The sequence below is a fragment of the Cupressus sempervirens genome, chromosome 8 (assembly GCF_028749045.1).
Source record: "Cupressus sempervirens isolate cs-2001-9-10 chromosome 8, ASM2874904v1, whole genome shotgun sequence".
Classification (NCBI taxonomy): domain Eukaryota; kingdom Viridiplantae; phylum Streptophyta; class Pinopsida; order Cupressales; family Cupressaceae; genus Cupressus; species Cupressus sempervirens.
Genome location: NC_143125.1, coordinates 426,056,422 through 426,072,328, shown reverse-complemented (window position 1 = coordinate 426,072,328; position 15,907 = coordinate 426,056,422). Strand labels below are relative to the sequence as shown.

Here is a 15,907-nt window from a genome sequence, read left to right as displayed (position 1 = left end):
GTATAATGATATAAGACATAGATGTAAAATACTAATTTACTAAAATTTAAATACTTAAGCATTGCATTGAACATTGAACATGAAAGTGGAACTTTGAACATTGATCAATAAAAATTAAAATTTTAAAACTCAAATCAGAAAATGGAAGAGTGCTAACTTCTATTAGATAAATATAAAATTTTAACACTCAAATCAATGAATGGAAGAGTGCTAACTTGTATAATATAAATTTTAAAAAATAACAGCATAGATATCAAAAGTATGAGTATCTCATCATAAAGATGATTACATCTAGCAAGATGATATGATATTCAAGATAACCAATATAATATTAGAAAATGTTTTATTTTTTTTAATCAAACTTTATTTTTGGTTGGACAGGGGACACTCGACTGTCCCCTAGAGGGGTTTAGGGACATGTTCTCATCCCCTTGTCCCCTCAAGAGATGTTAGGATGTTTCCTTGTCTCCTCAAGGGATGCTGGGACGTCCACCTGTTTCCGCCCGAACAATGATGGATTGGCAGTGCCGTTGGAGACACTTAAACGGTGTCCCCCCATCCCTAGTGCGTCCCTGTCTCAGAAACATCAAGTTTTCTAATTTTTTTGGGGGTGGGGACTTATCCCCTTTTTACTATGATATTAAGTAATAATAACATGCTTTATGAACCATTATTCAATATTTAATACATAATATTAAGAATTAAAAAATATTAAATTAGTAAGCAAATATTTAACACACAATGTGTAAGTAGTAAACACATATCAAAATAAACAAATAAATATCAAATAAACTCACCACCAAACAAGGCATGCTAAGTGGTGGGTAAAGAAAACTCTAAGGACCCTTAGAAGGGTTACAACACTTAGACCCACCAATATATTAAGCGAGGGACATACCGATAATGGAAAGAAAAGGTTATGATAGAAATAATTATGGGAATGACAAACAACCATGGAGGAAGTTAGGAAAAACTGTATATATCTACATCTACCAATAATCAAAACAATCTAACATTTATATTAAAAAGTATCTTCTTGATATAAAGTGTTAGGAGGAAAGAAAAACACCCATTATTAAGAGAAAATAGATAAGAGGGCTCACACAATACATTTGTAGTCAATACTTATTTTAAGGATGGAAAAAACAAAGGATCATAAGAGAGAATTTGAGTAAATATAGTAAGAAGCAAAAAATAAGAATGAAAAAGGAATTACATGAAAGTTTGAAAACAATGTTTTATACTATAATAAGACTTTCTAGGAGTTAATGAATGCCACGATGGACCACTACTAAAGTAAGCATAGTTATCAAATGGTCCATCTCAGTCTTATACATTCATTTTATATCATTGTTGTATATATGTGTGTGTGTATGTGCATGTGTGTGGGGTAAATATACATGTGGAAATTGCTAATATGTAATATATGAATGTTGTTATGAAAGATGAATAATGTTCTATGGAGTGGTCAATATAGCTCCTTGAAGTAGAAGAGATTGATGCTAAATTTTTAATGTTAGTATGTGAGACTAACACCATGGACATTAATATAAGCCCTACATTGCCGGCATGTAAAATTGTTATGATCTCCATCTGACCAACATGACTAGGATTGATATAATCTCCATGTGCCAGAATATTTTGATGATGTCAATATATGCATATGTGATTGGTCTTGGATAGTGGATGTCCCATCTAAGAAGAACCTTAGGGGGTGCACTCAAGAGAGGATGGTGAAATAACCAATGATGGTTCTAGAATTGATGTTATATCATTCAAAACTTTGGAGATCCTCAAGAGGCTTAGGGATCCCGACTAGGAGACATATTTAAGGTTGGGGTTAGGATAGAAGGGAGAATAATATAGTTAGGTTTTATTATTATTATGATTCTAACAATTATTTTGCAGGTTTTACTCCCTTCTTGCTAACCCTAGTTGTGGGGAAATTACATTGTCCTTGATGTATATAGACACTACTATTTTTATTCTTACACCAAGTTTGTCCAAGAGCTTAAATCCATTAGATTGTCCAGAGAATGAAAGACAATCATCAAGTTGGGTGCCCAGTGTCGTGTTGTTTGCAGGAGCTCTCCTATGATAGACTTTTTCTTGATACATAAAACCCAACGGATTAGATGTTATACATAAAGAAAGAAATATTTGGGTCATTCGAAAAAATTGAAATAAACAATGTCTTGCACTGAAATTAGTAGCAGACATTATAGTGCTCATTTATTTCATTTTCAACATCATTTTTTTCCGTTGATCTCTATGGATGGAGCATTATGCTTCAAATCTAAGCGATGGCATGTAACTCTAATCTGGTAAAATCGCAGTTTGTTCCAACAATGTCAGAAAATATATTCTAGGGTAATGATACTATATCCACAACCTTGAGCAAATGCTTCGCCCAAAAGGCAAGCTTCTGCTAAGTGAATGGATAAGTTCCATCCATGCTACCCTGATGCAGCTCTTGTAAATAATGTTACATAGGGTTTTCAGAAGCACAATAAATATTTCACATAGCATATAATAGGTGCTTTTATCATCCATGTATGCCACATTTTGAGAAAAACCAAGGGCCATGTAGGGATACAGATGCCTCCCATATACTCTTTAACATATATTACAGCTTGGGGAGGTAGTAATCAAGGCAGAATCTAATCCTACCAAAAAACAAAGATCCTCAAACTTTTTGTGTAAAGTACTCTTGTGTACCATGCATTGACATCATATGGTCAAAGATTAATTCTTTATTCTTAGTGTAAGTCCACTCATCATGAATAACTTTTGGTTCCATAGATCCTTTACTATAAATAAACGATGGTTTTAAAATTAAGAATTTATCAGAATGGATGAGATGTCTTGGAAATGTAGCTGAAATGAAAATTGTCTTTAAATAATGCAGACTGATTTCAGAATATTGCTGGATTACCATTAACATTTTGAACTTCACAGGCACATTCAATTCTTCCCTTTAAAGGAGAGACTTATCCTTACTTCACATTAAGATAAATGAGCTGTCATGATAAATAACCAATGGAATGGATCAGGTTGTAAAACTACGTTTTTCTATACGTGGAACTGGTTGTTTGGGTGCACAGAATTGATGATCTAGACAAAACTACAATGACACCAATATAATTCTAATGGTCATAGACTATGGTAATCAATACACACGGGTCTTTCCCTTCACATCAATTACTTAATGAGTTTGAGTACAATTCTATCAACAGAACTGATGCATTTTCAAATACTAAGTTTTGTGGCTCCTGCCTATTGTTACAACCTGCTATTAATTCAAATTAAATTAAAACATTAGTAAGTCAACTGAGGTTCAGAATAAAATTCAATTTCTAAGCTTGGATTAAAAAAATTGTCCTAATCACTTAAAAGTGACAAAAATAAATTAAGTTCCCAATTTGATAGAAAACTAACCACCCAATTAAACTTCAATATCACGATATCATAGTGCATGCATCATTACACCAACAAATAGATAGGTGGCATTTCATGATTCATAGTAAATGCCAGAATTTTCTATTTTGTACAGTTCATTTTATATTAAGGTTTTTTGTTGTTTTCAGATCGTTGTAAAGACATAGACAAAGGTATGGTTAATCTCTGGTAGTCTACTTTTTGTGTGCCTTGGTGGTTGACAAACATTGACTATTAGGAATATATTTTTGTCACTTCTATTAAGAGGAACTTATATGTCAAAATATGAAAATAATCACATGGGCTTCGCTTTGTACTACTATGGGTTGGAAAGTTATATTCTGTACATGGAAATAATGATTGCATGCATATTTATGCTGTAGAAATAATACTCAGTTGTTATATTAACAGATTAAACTTCTTGTGGTTGGTTTTTCTGATTTTCAATGTTGTAGTTGTTAATGCCTCAATTTGTTGTCAATTGTAGCTGGTGGAGCTACTCAAATCATGTGACTACAGGACACTGGCCATTGGAGATGGTGGTAATGACGTGAGGATGATCCAGGAGGCACATATAGGGGTAGGCATCAGTGGACGAGAAGGCATGCAGGCTGCCAGGGCCGCAGACTTCAGCATAGGAAGTATGTTTCTCTCCAGTGAAAACATGTGTGCCTTGCTTTATGTTTAATTTCTCAATTTATGTTTTCTAAGCATTGATTTATTTTTAATTTTATTATTATTTTTGGTCGGTAGCATGAATTTATTTTTCATTATACATGTTTGGTTTATATATTTACTCTTGCTATTTCATTAGATTTTAATTTTTGTTTGATTCGTTATAGTTTCATCCCGAGGCATGCCCCTTATTTTCCCAATTTTACTGTTGTTTTCTTTTCTGTATAGGCAATCGATGCCACCAAATTGTTGCATGGATTTATTTTTCATTATACATGTTTGGTTTATATATGTACTCTTGGTATTTCATTAGATTTTCTTTGATTGATTATAGTTTCATCCTGAGGCATGCCCCTTATTTTCCCAATTATACTGTTGTTTTCTTTTCTGTATAGGCAATCTACACCACCGAATTGTTGAAAAGACTCACTAGGTTGAAAATCTAGATGAGTTTTATGTACAGTACACATTGTTGTTTACATTTCCATTATCAAACTATATATCACAGAAATAAGTTTTTTTGTGGAAAAACCATTAAAGAAGGTTGTCTAGTGTATTTGGATGGAGGGTTAATTCATCATTTGTCCAGTAGCTGATATCTTGACAAAGTAATGTAAATATCTTGCCATCAGCGGTAATCAAAACTGAGTATATCATATCACAATTTTGATCGGCTCAGAGATTGGAGAGCTAATGTGAATAGCACAATCAACAAGTGAACATTATTGATGGATCTATGATCTTCGCTCACACAATACTTGACAAACATATGATCTTTATGTATTTAGAATTTTAGTGTTTATATAGTACATAATTATCAGATACTATTTTATAGAGAATCAATTACATGTTTAGTATCAAGTCAGTGCATGTGTCTTATTTCATGGAAAATAGTTTACACGATCTCTTCTCTCATGAGCTTTCGAATGTTCCACATGGCAACATCAGGTGATTTTGACCTCTGAAACCGTGCGATTCAAATATATGAAATGAGCAATCACATAGTGGTATTTGTCACTGCTAGATGATTTCATTCATCAAGAAGATGAACTGGTCATATTGTTAAGTATCAGATAATCAAGACAGTCAGTGTGACTGCATCTAATGTATCTTTTCTGTGGATTGGTTTCATGGATCTGCTCATGTTTAAATATTTCTTTTAACATAAAATTCTATATGACTTATAGGCAATTGAAAGAAAATCTATATATTGTACTAAGTACAGGTTTATTTTACCAGAGTGTATGTTTAGTTTAATATAAGATGAAATAATAATGTTTACTTGTGCCCAGTAGTAGCAGAAGCAGCTCCAGAAAGTGCAATGTCTTAAATAAACAAAGACAGTGCTTGATGCATCTCCAAAAGTACAAAGAGATATCTAAATGCAGTGAACATAGAAAACCTAGAAGGAAATAGCAGGATTACAAGCCATAGGAACAAATGCCCAAGTATACTACCCATAAAAATTTGTTTTGTTTGTGATCCAGTAACACTCTTTACATTTGATGCTGCGCAAAACTCAAAGGCCACGGCATTAATCCTCATTCTTTGCCTTTTGTATTTCACATTTGTAAGTTGGGGACCATTCTTTTATTGAATGTTACAGTAGTTTCTTTCTTAGATAAATAGCCAAAGAGAAAATATAACTTTTAGAAAAAAATTCCCGCACATGTTTTGAATTCTGTATTTGATTATGATCAAAAAAATGAATGGTGCTGTAGTAAGTATTATTGATGTTTTGATATCATCAACATGCAAGATGTTGCCTTGTTAGCTTCTGGTAGTTACAAGAAATAGTTCAAGTAGCTGCTGAGAATTGTAATTACTTGGTTACCATGGAGAAGTTTCTATAGAATCTTTAGACTAAAGGAAAGGGACCGCATTTTTGAAACATTTCCTTATTCTTGTTTTTGTATAAGAGCCTCCATAAATCAAAATAAATGAAGCAAATGTGATATTATATTCGGACGTAATTGAATTTTTTCTCAACTTGTATAAATTTAAATCATTCATAAGTATGTAACCAGCTTAATGTGTAATATATAGTGGTTTATTAATTTAACAAGCCAGACACGAATAGTCTGAGACAAAGCCTTTCCTTAAATTAGAAGGGGAGGATCCTTGAGATTTAAACTATTCCTAGACACTAAGTTATAGACAAAACATATAGTTATTTAGTATCTACGCTATACAATATTTCCTCCAAGGCTTTTTCATTACAGAAATAACCACCTACTTGTCTTTTTCCCTTGGGCATGACCAATGACTGGAAACATGTAAAGGACCCCAACTGGTTCTAACTTTAATTCTAGTGGTTTGAGATTTTGTCAAACAATTATCATGCAAGCTCTGATACCACTATAAAAACACCTGCTGGTTTAACTTTGACAAACACCAATTTTCTTGACTATTCAGAATCCAGATGTTTGACATTTCATCAAACAGTTAGTGCAAGCTTTATCTCACTGTACTTTATTTTCAGATTGTGCTACTTTAAGTTTTTAGGCTGCAAACAAAGTTATTGAATACTTCTGACAATGCAAGGTTGTTATAGAAATGATATTCTAGCTGTTATAGACCTTTGACAAACATATACATGAATTAGGACAAATACTTGCCACACATCCCAATGAGCACCTACAATCACTAGGCATTTCTACTAACAGTTATAGTGCAATCTTGCTACCATTTACAACAGTAGTACAATGCCAGTATAGAACTAAAGACATGCAGTTATAACACTTGTAATTTATTACAAATAAATCTCATAGACAAACCAAATTAAACATGGAACCTTATTATGATTGGCGTCCAAATTAGTTGTAGAAAACCAAAGTAATTGCAACAACAAACTTGGTGTTGAATGATTAGGGAAGTGATGTTATTTTGCAGTAGTATTTGCCCACCCCGCAAGTCAACAAATGCCAACAATTTTCAACGGAGCCTTCTTAGATCCAATCTCTGCTATATATCTGCTAACCACAGCCTTAGAGAACACCTGATAGTGGCATCTAATACAAGGCTATAAATGCCTTAATGTTTGTAATAACGCTGTTTGATTATAACTTAGACAAACACCATTTTTCCTTAGCTAATCAGAAGTTCAACATTTTGTCAAAACATTTGACGAGCAGCTCTGTTTTCATTGTTATTTGATATCTGGAATGTATTCACTCTGTTTCAATTTTTTCAAGAAACATAAATACAAATTGTAAAATGACAATGTCAAATAGACTTTGTGACAATTTCAAGTATTGTATTTTTGTAACAGTTCATGCCGTATCTATGCAGTTACAAGTTACAACCAATTTATTAAAAATTATGAAGAACCTATTGTTGTTGTTCCAGCTCCAATAGAAAATGCAGGATGTGGCTATTACTCTATCTCCAAGTTTCAAAGGATTGTCAACAATGTAATGCAGTCACCTCCAAATGCAAATGCAGACCTATGTTATTTGTGCAATGGCAGCTGAAACTCAATTGATGGCTCCCAAATTGATATCGCAGGCCACAATACAGTGAATGCAGGTCTGCAATAATAAACCCCAGGCCTCTAGAATTAGATCGCAGGCCTAAAATGAGTGAACAGAGACCTCAACACATAACAACAGGCCCAACCACATCAGATGCGGCTTTCCAGAAATTACTTGCAGCATTCCATATGTCCAAATGCTGCCCAGAAATGAAACGGGAGCCACTAGCATTGCAGTTCGCACCCCAATTTGGAATTGCAAGGGCACACAAAAGAGTTTACACAATGCCTCCCACCCATGCAATGAATAATATAATCAAACTCAAATCTACTTCTTAATTACAGTCACCACAATCAAGAAGCTACCACAATCTCTTATATCTTACCACAACAATATCTCCCAGCCACAGACAATTACAGTAAAGGAAATTCACCCAATATCTAGAATACAAATAAAACACTATACAAATAATACACTTCCCAGCTTCAAACCCTTATACTTCAGCAAGGGCAAAGAAATCCACAAACTCAGAAATCTCACAAAGACAACAGGAGCAAATAGATAATCAAATAATTGGATGCTTTTCGCATCAAATGAGCTCATATATATAATCTCCAAATTGCACAAGTTTCACAAATGAACTCGACTTCAAAAGCTTTCTCAACACAACATTTACATATAATAAAGTGTCATTATAATATAATTTATTAATTGCTTTTGGATACCAAAGTGACCTTTTCCACCATAACATAATATTTTGACACACAAGGCCACTGTTTCTTGTGCGCACGAAATAAAACTTTTCAACCAGGTTCCAACGAGTTATGATACTGAGGTGACCAACAAAAATAGCAACCTTGACATATTTAGATGAATAATAATAATAATAATTCACCCATCTTGTGAAAACAACTGAAAAAGCATTAGAATCAAAATCTGACAACGCCAAAGTGATCCTGATGAATGAACCTGACGGGGTGACTTACTATAAATAGATAATACCCAATGTGTCCCAAAAAGGATTTTACCCCGTTGACATCAATCGATGCTTCCATCTCTACTATCACGCATACCTTCTCAAGATCAGTTTTAAGTCCAGTCTTGCATACAATGTGGCCCAACAACTTGCCCTGGGGTACCATAAATCTACACTTCTTTCGGTTCAGGGCTAGCTTGGCCCGACGATGCCTTTCCATGCATTCTAATAGTGCTGCTAAATGTGTGTCTTGTCCACTAAAGATAGACCAATCATCCAAAAATGCACGGAAGTTTCCTACGGACATTTTATCAAAGATATGAAGAATTATCCTCTGGAGGTTGCTGGTGCGTTGCACAACCCAAAGGGCATTGGGTTATAAGCATACACACCGTCTTCCATGACAAAGGTGCTCTTCAACTTATCCTCATTGGCCATTGATATTTTGTTATAGCTAGAGAACCCATCCATAAATGAGTATATTTCGTGCCTAACAACCTTTTCCAATATTGTGCCTGTGAATGGTATGGGAAAAGGGTCCCTTATAGCGACCGTATTCAAGCAACGAAAATTAACACAAATTCTAATTTGATTAGCCTCATTTTTCAATGATATCACAATTAGTGAGACCCATTTGCTTGTTTCTACTTGAAATATGATTCCTATCTCCAGCATATGTTGTATCTCTTCATCCACCCTTGCTGAGTAATTCTTATTCATCCTGTACAGTCTCTTCCACACAAGTACAACTCCTAACACTAGGGGTATACAGTGTATGCACAATTCCGGTGGGACACCCTTTAGGTCCTTGTAACTGTAGGCAAACACATCTTTATATTCCATGAAGATTTTAAAGGTTGCTGTCTTCAACACATGATCCCAGTCATCGCCAACCAATATGTTGGTTTTCATCGTCCCCCAGATACGTAACCCATATGGATGGCTCTTCATACTTTATTGGTTTTCCTATGTTGAAGTTGTGAGTCGGTCTTTCATTCACCTTGGCTTTGCCTTCCTTGTATTCCTCGTACTCCGGCGGAAACACCTCTTTTCCTTCATCTATTCTGTCTATTCCTAGCATATTGCAACTTGGAAATATCTTGTACATTTGCCAATGGAATAGGTCATTCAAAGAATCCAAGTCGTCATCCGAACATCTTTATAGTTCCAACACACCATCATTAGGCTCCATGTTGTTCCTTCCCTCGTCCCTTCCCCCAAATTCTCCTTCGGAGTCAGACTTCGAAGCCATCTCCTCGCTCACCATCTGAGTACGTAGATCAACAACAAATTTCCTCCCACCATTCTCCAGCGAGAGCATGTTTCTCTTCCAATTATGGTTCACCCTTGCTATTACCTACCATCCCCTTCCGAGTATGGCATCATACCCCCTTGGAATTACAATAAAATCTAGCACAGAAGGTTGGGTCCCAATGGTGATGGGTTGAGCCGTCAATGTTCCGATGGGCTTAATTCCATGTTGGTCTGCACCGAGTAGGTTGAAGGTGGGAGGCCATAGGGTTTTGTTCTTCTTTAGTGTTTTGTTTTCACTTTCCAAATTCATAGCCCTATCGTAAGCATCTTTGTATGGCATCGATGGTACTATCCTCATTTTTCTTCTCAGAGATGCATTTAGTCCATCGACGAACCATCTCTTCTTTAATTTGTCCGCGGGTTGGGTTTCCATTTTCGTGAACAACTCCTTTAACCTTTAATTTTAGGCTCGAACAATTTCATTCTCCCTTGTTTGGCACTGTAGATTTCCATTATCATCCTGAAGCAATTTGAATTCCACATGGAATGCCTTCTTTAGGTCAGCCCATGAACTTATTTTTGATTTGTCCATGTCTGAGTACCAGTAAATGGCAACACCTTGTAGGGTTGCAGGAAATTGATTAGTCCATTTGTCGTGATTGGTCACCCCATTTGCTGCCCAGATAGTTTCACAGATACAATAATGTCTGATAGGATCTTCCTTCTCATCACCAGTAAACTTGGGAAGTTTTTGTTTTTGTGACATGTTTCGTCGCGATACTTGCCCACTTGTGTTCCTGAACTGCTATTGCTAGGATTGGATTGTGGAGGGTTTCCCTGACCACCCTATAGTGTCCTTTTGACACTTCTCACTACCTCGGTGTATTCTGCCTCCTCTTCCTTTTCCTCTTCTCATTGGATGTTTTTGTCTTGATCTCCTTCCGCTTGAGGTGTGATGGATAGATTTAACAATTGTTCACGTGTCTCTTCTATCAAATCCAATCCCTGTCGTGTCTCAGCCAAAAGTTCCTCACTACTTCTCGCTCGCCGACATTCTGGTGAACTGAACCATTCTCCTTCGATTACTACTCCCATGGTACCCTTGTGGTCACCCTCCGTGACACCTTCGTGGTTCCCTTTGGCGAATTGCTTTAACCTTTGTCATCGCTCGGTTTGTTGTGCAAGAATTAAGGCTTGATGTTTGGCTTGTATGACATCAATTTGTTCCTTCCTATTTCTATTCTTATTTAGTGTGTTTGTAATATATACTTTTCATAGGTGAATTTGAAGCCAACACATGTATAAAAGAACACTTTTATTTATATAGAGTCTCCATACATCATTATGGTCGTATGTGCGAACATTACAGAGGTTAGTGCTCTATTCCCTCAGACTATACTCACATTCCCACAGCCTTGCGCTCATGGGTGGGGGCGTTGGTGGCTTCCATCATGCTCTTCCTATTCTCGCCGGATATGTTCTTGGAAGTTCTGAGGGGTTTGTTGCCTTCATTGTTCCTTATCAATCACCTCACATTGACGTTGTTGTGCCAGGAAGGCTTGTGCAAACAATCTGGGAAACTGATGGAGCAGTCGGTTGGTGGTGGGACTCACGTTGAGGGAGTCCTACACTGTGTCCTCTAGAACCTCTTCCCATATGGCTCCTCTCCGTACAAAGGTTTCAATGCTTGAGCGAATAAAATATGGAAAGTTCTCTGTCTGTTCGTGCTCTCCCTCAAACAGCTCCAAAACTTTGTTTTCATTCACTCTCACGTTCTCCTCTAGAGGTATTCCCATTGACTTTATGTGTTGTATGCCATTGGTCGCATCGCTTTCCTAGATTCGAAATGACGACGACGCCAAATGTTTTCTTTAATGGGTAACATAACTAAATCATACAAAAGGAAAGGTACTTAACATAGAATGGAAGTAGAGACAATCATATTATATTCATTGCTTAGTCATTGTACACAATAGTATTCCATACTAACATGTCTCCATGAAAGGAAATAATGTTTACATATAGTATCCGAGGGGTTGTGAGGTGAACCGTTACAACTGTGTAACTCCCTCGAATCCGCCAACCCTCTAACTACCCATTATCTCGACAACAACTCCCTTCAAGATTCTTGGATCCCAAACCATAAGCTTGAAATAAAAACTAAGACTATCACTCAACTCATCTAACTCAACTGAGCTAATCGGTACTAACAATTGACTTATTATAAATAGTAAATCCCTCAATTGGAGCGAAGACGCACCATAGGTTGCTGGAAAGCCTGTAACCTCACAATTGAGACCCTTAAATCACATTGTCAGCTCACGAGGGTTGTGATGGTGAATTGACCGAGCTAGCTGCAGGCACCTGCTAAAAATGGGGACATTACAATGTTGCAGCCAAACGCCTCAACCTTTTATCCAATTTTGGCTGTCCAAGATGAGTATAAGTGCAAGCCTATGAGATCCCAAATACAATAATCAATCAACCTCCAAAAATTTTAGTTTGCAACAGACTTTGAAGGCAAATGAGATGCCAATAAACCCTTGTCGACTTGCAGTAGGTAATAGACAATTTTGGTATAAAACAACACCAAAATTGTAATCAGAGTAATTAAAATTAATCCCCAAATATTTAGAGCACAATTAACCACAATCTTTAAATGATTCAAAGTGTAAATATGGAGTAATCAGTCCTCACAGATCCTTATAGAAAACCCTTTAGCAAATTCACAATGTAATAAAATTAATAGAGAAGAATGAATTCTTTTTATACATGAAGTTTCTTTTATAATACAAATTGCTACCTAGCTTCTTCCTTACACTTTTCATTAAATAAATAGCTTTCATCAATACACTTTTCAATTAGTAGCTCTCGTTTAATAATTATAAATAAATAACTTCCAAGCTTATAGCGTCATGAAGACACTTTTCACTTAAAAGGCTTCTTCAACACACCATCAAATTATAGCACTTAAATGATAAAGTCATTTATTAAGATAGTCTTAATAAACAACTCATTATATAAAACTACATTAATTTACCCAATCAATCACTGAAGATGCCAATCACCAGGTACTTGAACTGCACTGCTAAAAAGAGTAATCGACCTAGAATTGACTTACTATAAATAACAATTCACTCAACGGAGACCTTCAAAATACATTGTCATCTCATGAGGGTTGCAATGATGAACTTACTTTGCCAAACTACGAAACCTGCTAAAATGGGGACATTATTGTCCTCCCTCTCCGAGATTTCTTGTCCTAAAACATTCACCAAAACCAAAGGTCCATATCGATCCACCCAAACCCAAGGAAAAGTATGTGTAACTTCCTTGACATCATCTACAAACTCTCGTGATAATAACTCTATCCAGAGAGCTATCCTAAAAATTGTGTCACCATACCAATGATGACAACTCAATTAGTCTGTAGGGCTAAATGTGTCTCCACCTAGATCCTAGTTGAGATGTAACTCACATCCCATAACAAGCAAAAATAAATATCCAATATCATCTAATAGATCAAAACTCCCTGCACACCCTACTAATCTGCCATGATTATGAAGTCTATTTGTGCAACAGGGACTAGTATTGCCAGAAGCATCTGTATCATAACCCAAATATCCATCCTTAGCAAAACCATCATGGATATGTTGACTTTGCAAGTAGCCTCCTACTAACTTGAAACTACTAACACCATTAACTACAGATGATGCAAACCCATCCTATAAAGGATGGTATCAACTTGGTGCCAACCCACACCTGCGTGAAGCCAAATCCTCTACCTATGGGTCAAAAGAGAAATGACGAGCACTCCTAACTGTGTAATTGCGGTAAAATGCTCCAATCTTTGTCAAAGGCTCATCATTGCCAAAACGGAAATCAAGAGATGGCTCCAAACCCTGACTCCAAACAAGTCGAGTAGGATCTTGGGTAGCCCTCTCAGCAAATCCAACTACAAAATCCATGAGGGGAAGCATTGTAGCCAAAGTCTCTAAAATTATTCCCATTAAATGTCAAATACCATGAGAACTGTAGATGAGAGTACCCTCAAAAGCTCTATATAGCCCCTCTTGCAATTCGAGACTCTTAAGAAGATACTCCATGAACGACTCTGTGCAGTAGAAAATATATGAAGAATCGTCAACTTGCTCCTTTGCAATCTACAACTGATGCCTCTGAAACCGTAACACTACCAACTATCTCTCACTATTAGCTATTTGAGACGAAGTAATAGATTTTGTTCCAATAGAAGGTAACAAATCCTCATCTGAGCTTGTCTCCAGAGTAGATGATGCATTGTTCAAATCCTCTGGAGAACCTGATACAGGATGAAGCCCTTTACAATCCTCCATTGATGCATTCATCTCATTTGTAACTATTGCACTAATATCAAGGATGGATGTAACTGCATCCTCATCACATCCATCATTCCTATCCATGAAAGTCAACTCACCACCAACCTCCACTACATGTAGTTGAACTGGATCTAGGGTTGGTGTAGATTGGACACGCTCCAACACCATGGTAACCTCATCCAAATGTGGCTGTGACTCCTAGAGCTCCAACTAAGTACGCTACAAAGAGTCCACAGTCACCTCAAGTGCATGGGTGAGCTTATCAACCTCCTCCTTTCACCTCAAGGCATCATAACATACCTAGTCTCTTTCGCGCGAGAAATCCTGATCTGCTAACAACTATAAATAATTATGTCTCATGATCTTAATAGTGTCTCAGAGACCATGAAACTCCTCAAGGAAAAGACGACCATCATTGTGCTCATTTGTCATAAGAGTGGTCCAACCATTGATAGCCAAAATTTGTTGAGCAACATCAAGTGCTTTAAAATTGTGACAATCATGCTATCACTAACCTTGGGTTGCCCAATCAAATGATGACGAACCTATAACCATTGACTCTTGCACATGTCCTTTGACCAAAACTTGACACTGTGATAGGAAACTGTACCCGCATTGCTCACCTCATGACCACTCTCCTCATGTGTACTAACAACCTTTCACATGCCCACCATCAAGGTACTGCCATTGGGTGCCTCTACCAATACCTCATCTGAAGAAGTAGAAGCCAGTATTGTATCAAAATCCTTGCATGTCTTTGCTTCCCCCTCATTAGTAAGTCTTTGTAAATTATGATCCTGTAACCTATCACCGTCTAATAAATACTCTAGGTCATCACCCAACATCTGATATGATATACCAAACTTGTTGCAACATGAATCATCATCATGTGAAACATTAAAGTTCCTTACATCACTAGTATGAACATTGTCCAATTGAGGCCTCTCTGTTATCACTTGCTGTGACATACATGACTGGATGTCATCATGTGGATCAACAACACTAGGGCATAAATCAGCATCACATGACTTCCCCGTAACATTGAAATCATGAGTATGCCATAGTACGCCATAATTGGGTAGCTCCATGCCCTCATCCATCCCACTTGAGAAGATTGTTGTCACCTGCATTGACTCAACACAAGGACAACTGCCATAAAAATCAGAGTTGTCAGTGCTCATATCCTCCTTGTAGTCTTCAAAAACAACACCCTCATCAAGAGAGTCAACTAATTGTGGTATAAACTGCCTCTTTCCATCTTGTCCTATTAGAAACACTATCAACATGGTCAAATAAGAGTCCGCTATGTTGAGAATCAAACTCAGTGTCACTGACATTTTCATAACCACTTATTGAATGAGGTTGTCATCAATGGTAGTGAACATGTCATCACTATTTTTCCTGTTCACTAACTCTAGTCTCATCAAGATGTTGAGATTCGGTGTGGCAGTCTTGTAGCAAATTGGTCATATGTACGTGTCCTTGCAAAGAGTTACCAACATCATGTACGCAAGATGGATTAGTGACTGCCCCACTAAGTATAGGATTATCATCACCATGATCACTAGCTGCTAAAAACTCATGTTGAAGACCTCTGGATGTCTCACCTGCGAAAAGCTCTGATTTCTCTTCCTAGTTCTCGGTGAGGGAGATTAAAAAAAAATGGAAACCATGTACTTAGTTGCCTTTTCAACTGTCACTGGATCTGAAAGTCTTGCTTCTGTCCTTTCTTG

At 36.6% G+C, this 15,907-nt stretch overlaps 1 protein-coding gene across 4 annotated transcripts in view; it reads left to right on the top strand.

Annotated features, from left to right (window-relative positions):
* The window catches only part of ALA2 (aminophospholipid ATPase 2), a 274,747-nt gene that overhangs the window by 216,590 nt on the left and 42,250 nt on the right, over positions 1–15,907 (top strand). For all 4 annotated transcript variants that reach the window (XM_089797980.1, XM_089797978.1, XM_089797979.1 and 1 more), the window contains one exon: positions 3,926–4,079. In XM_089797980.1, the coding sequence (XP_089654106.1) occupies positions 3,926–4,079 (154 nt within the window). The remainder of the gene's footprint in view (positions 1–3,925; positions 4,080–15,907) is intronic.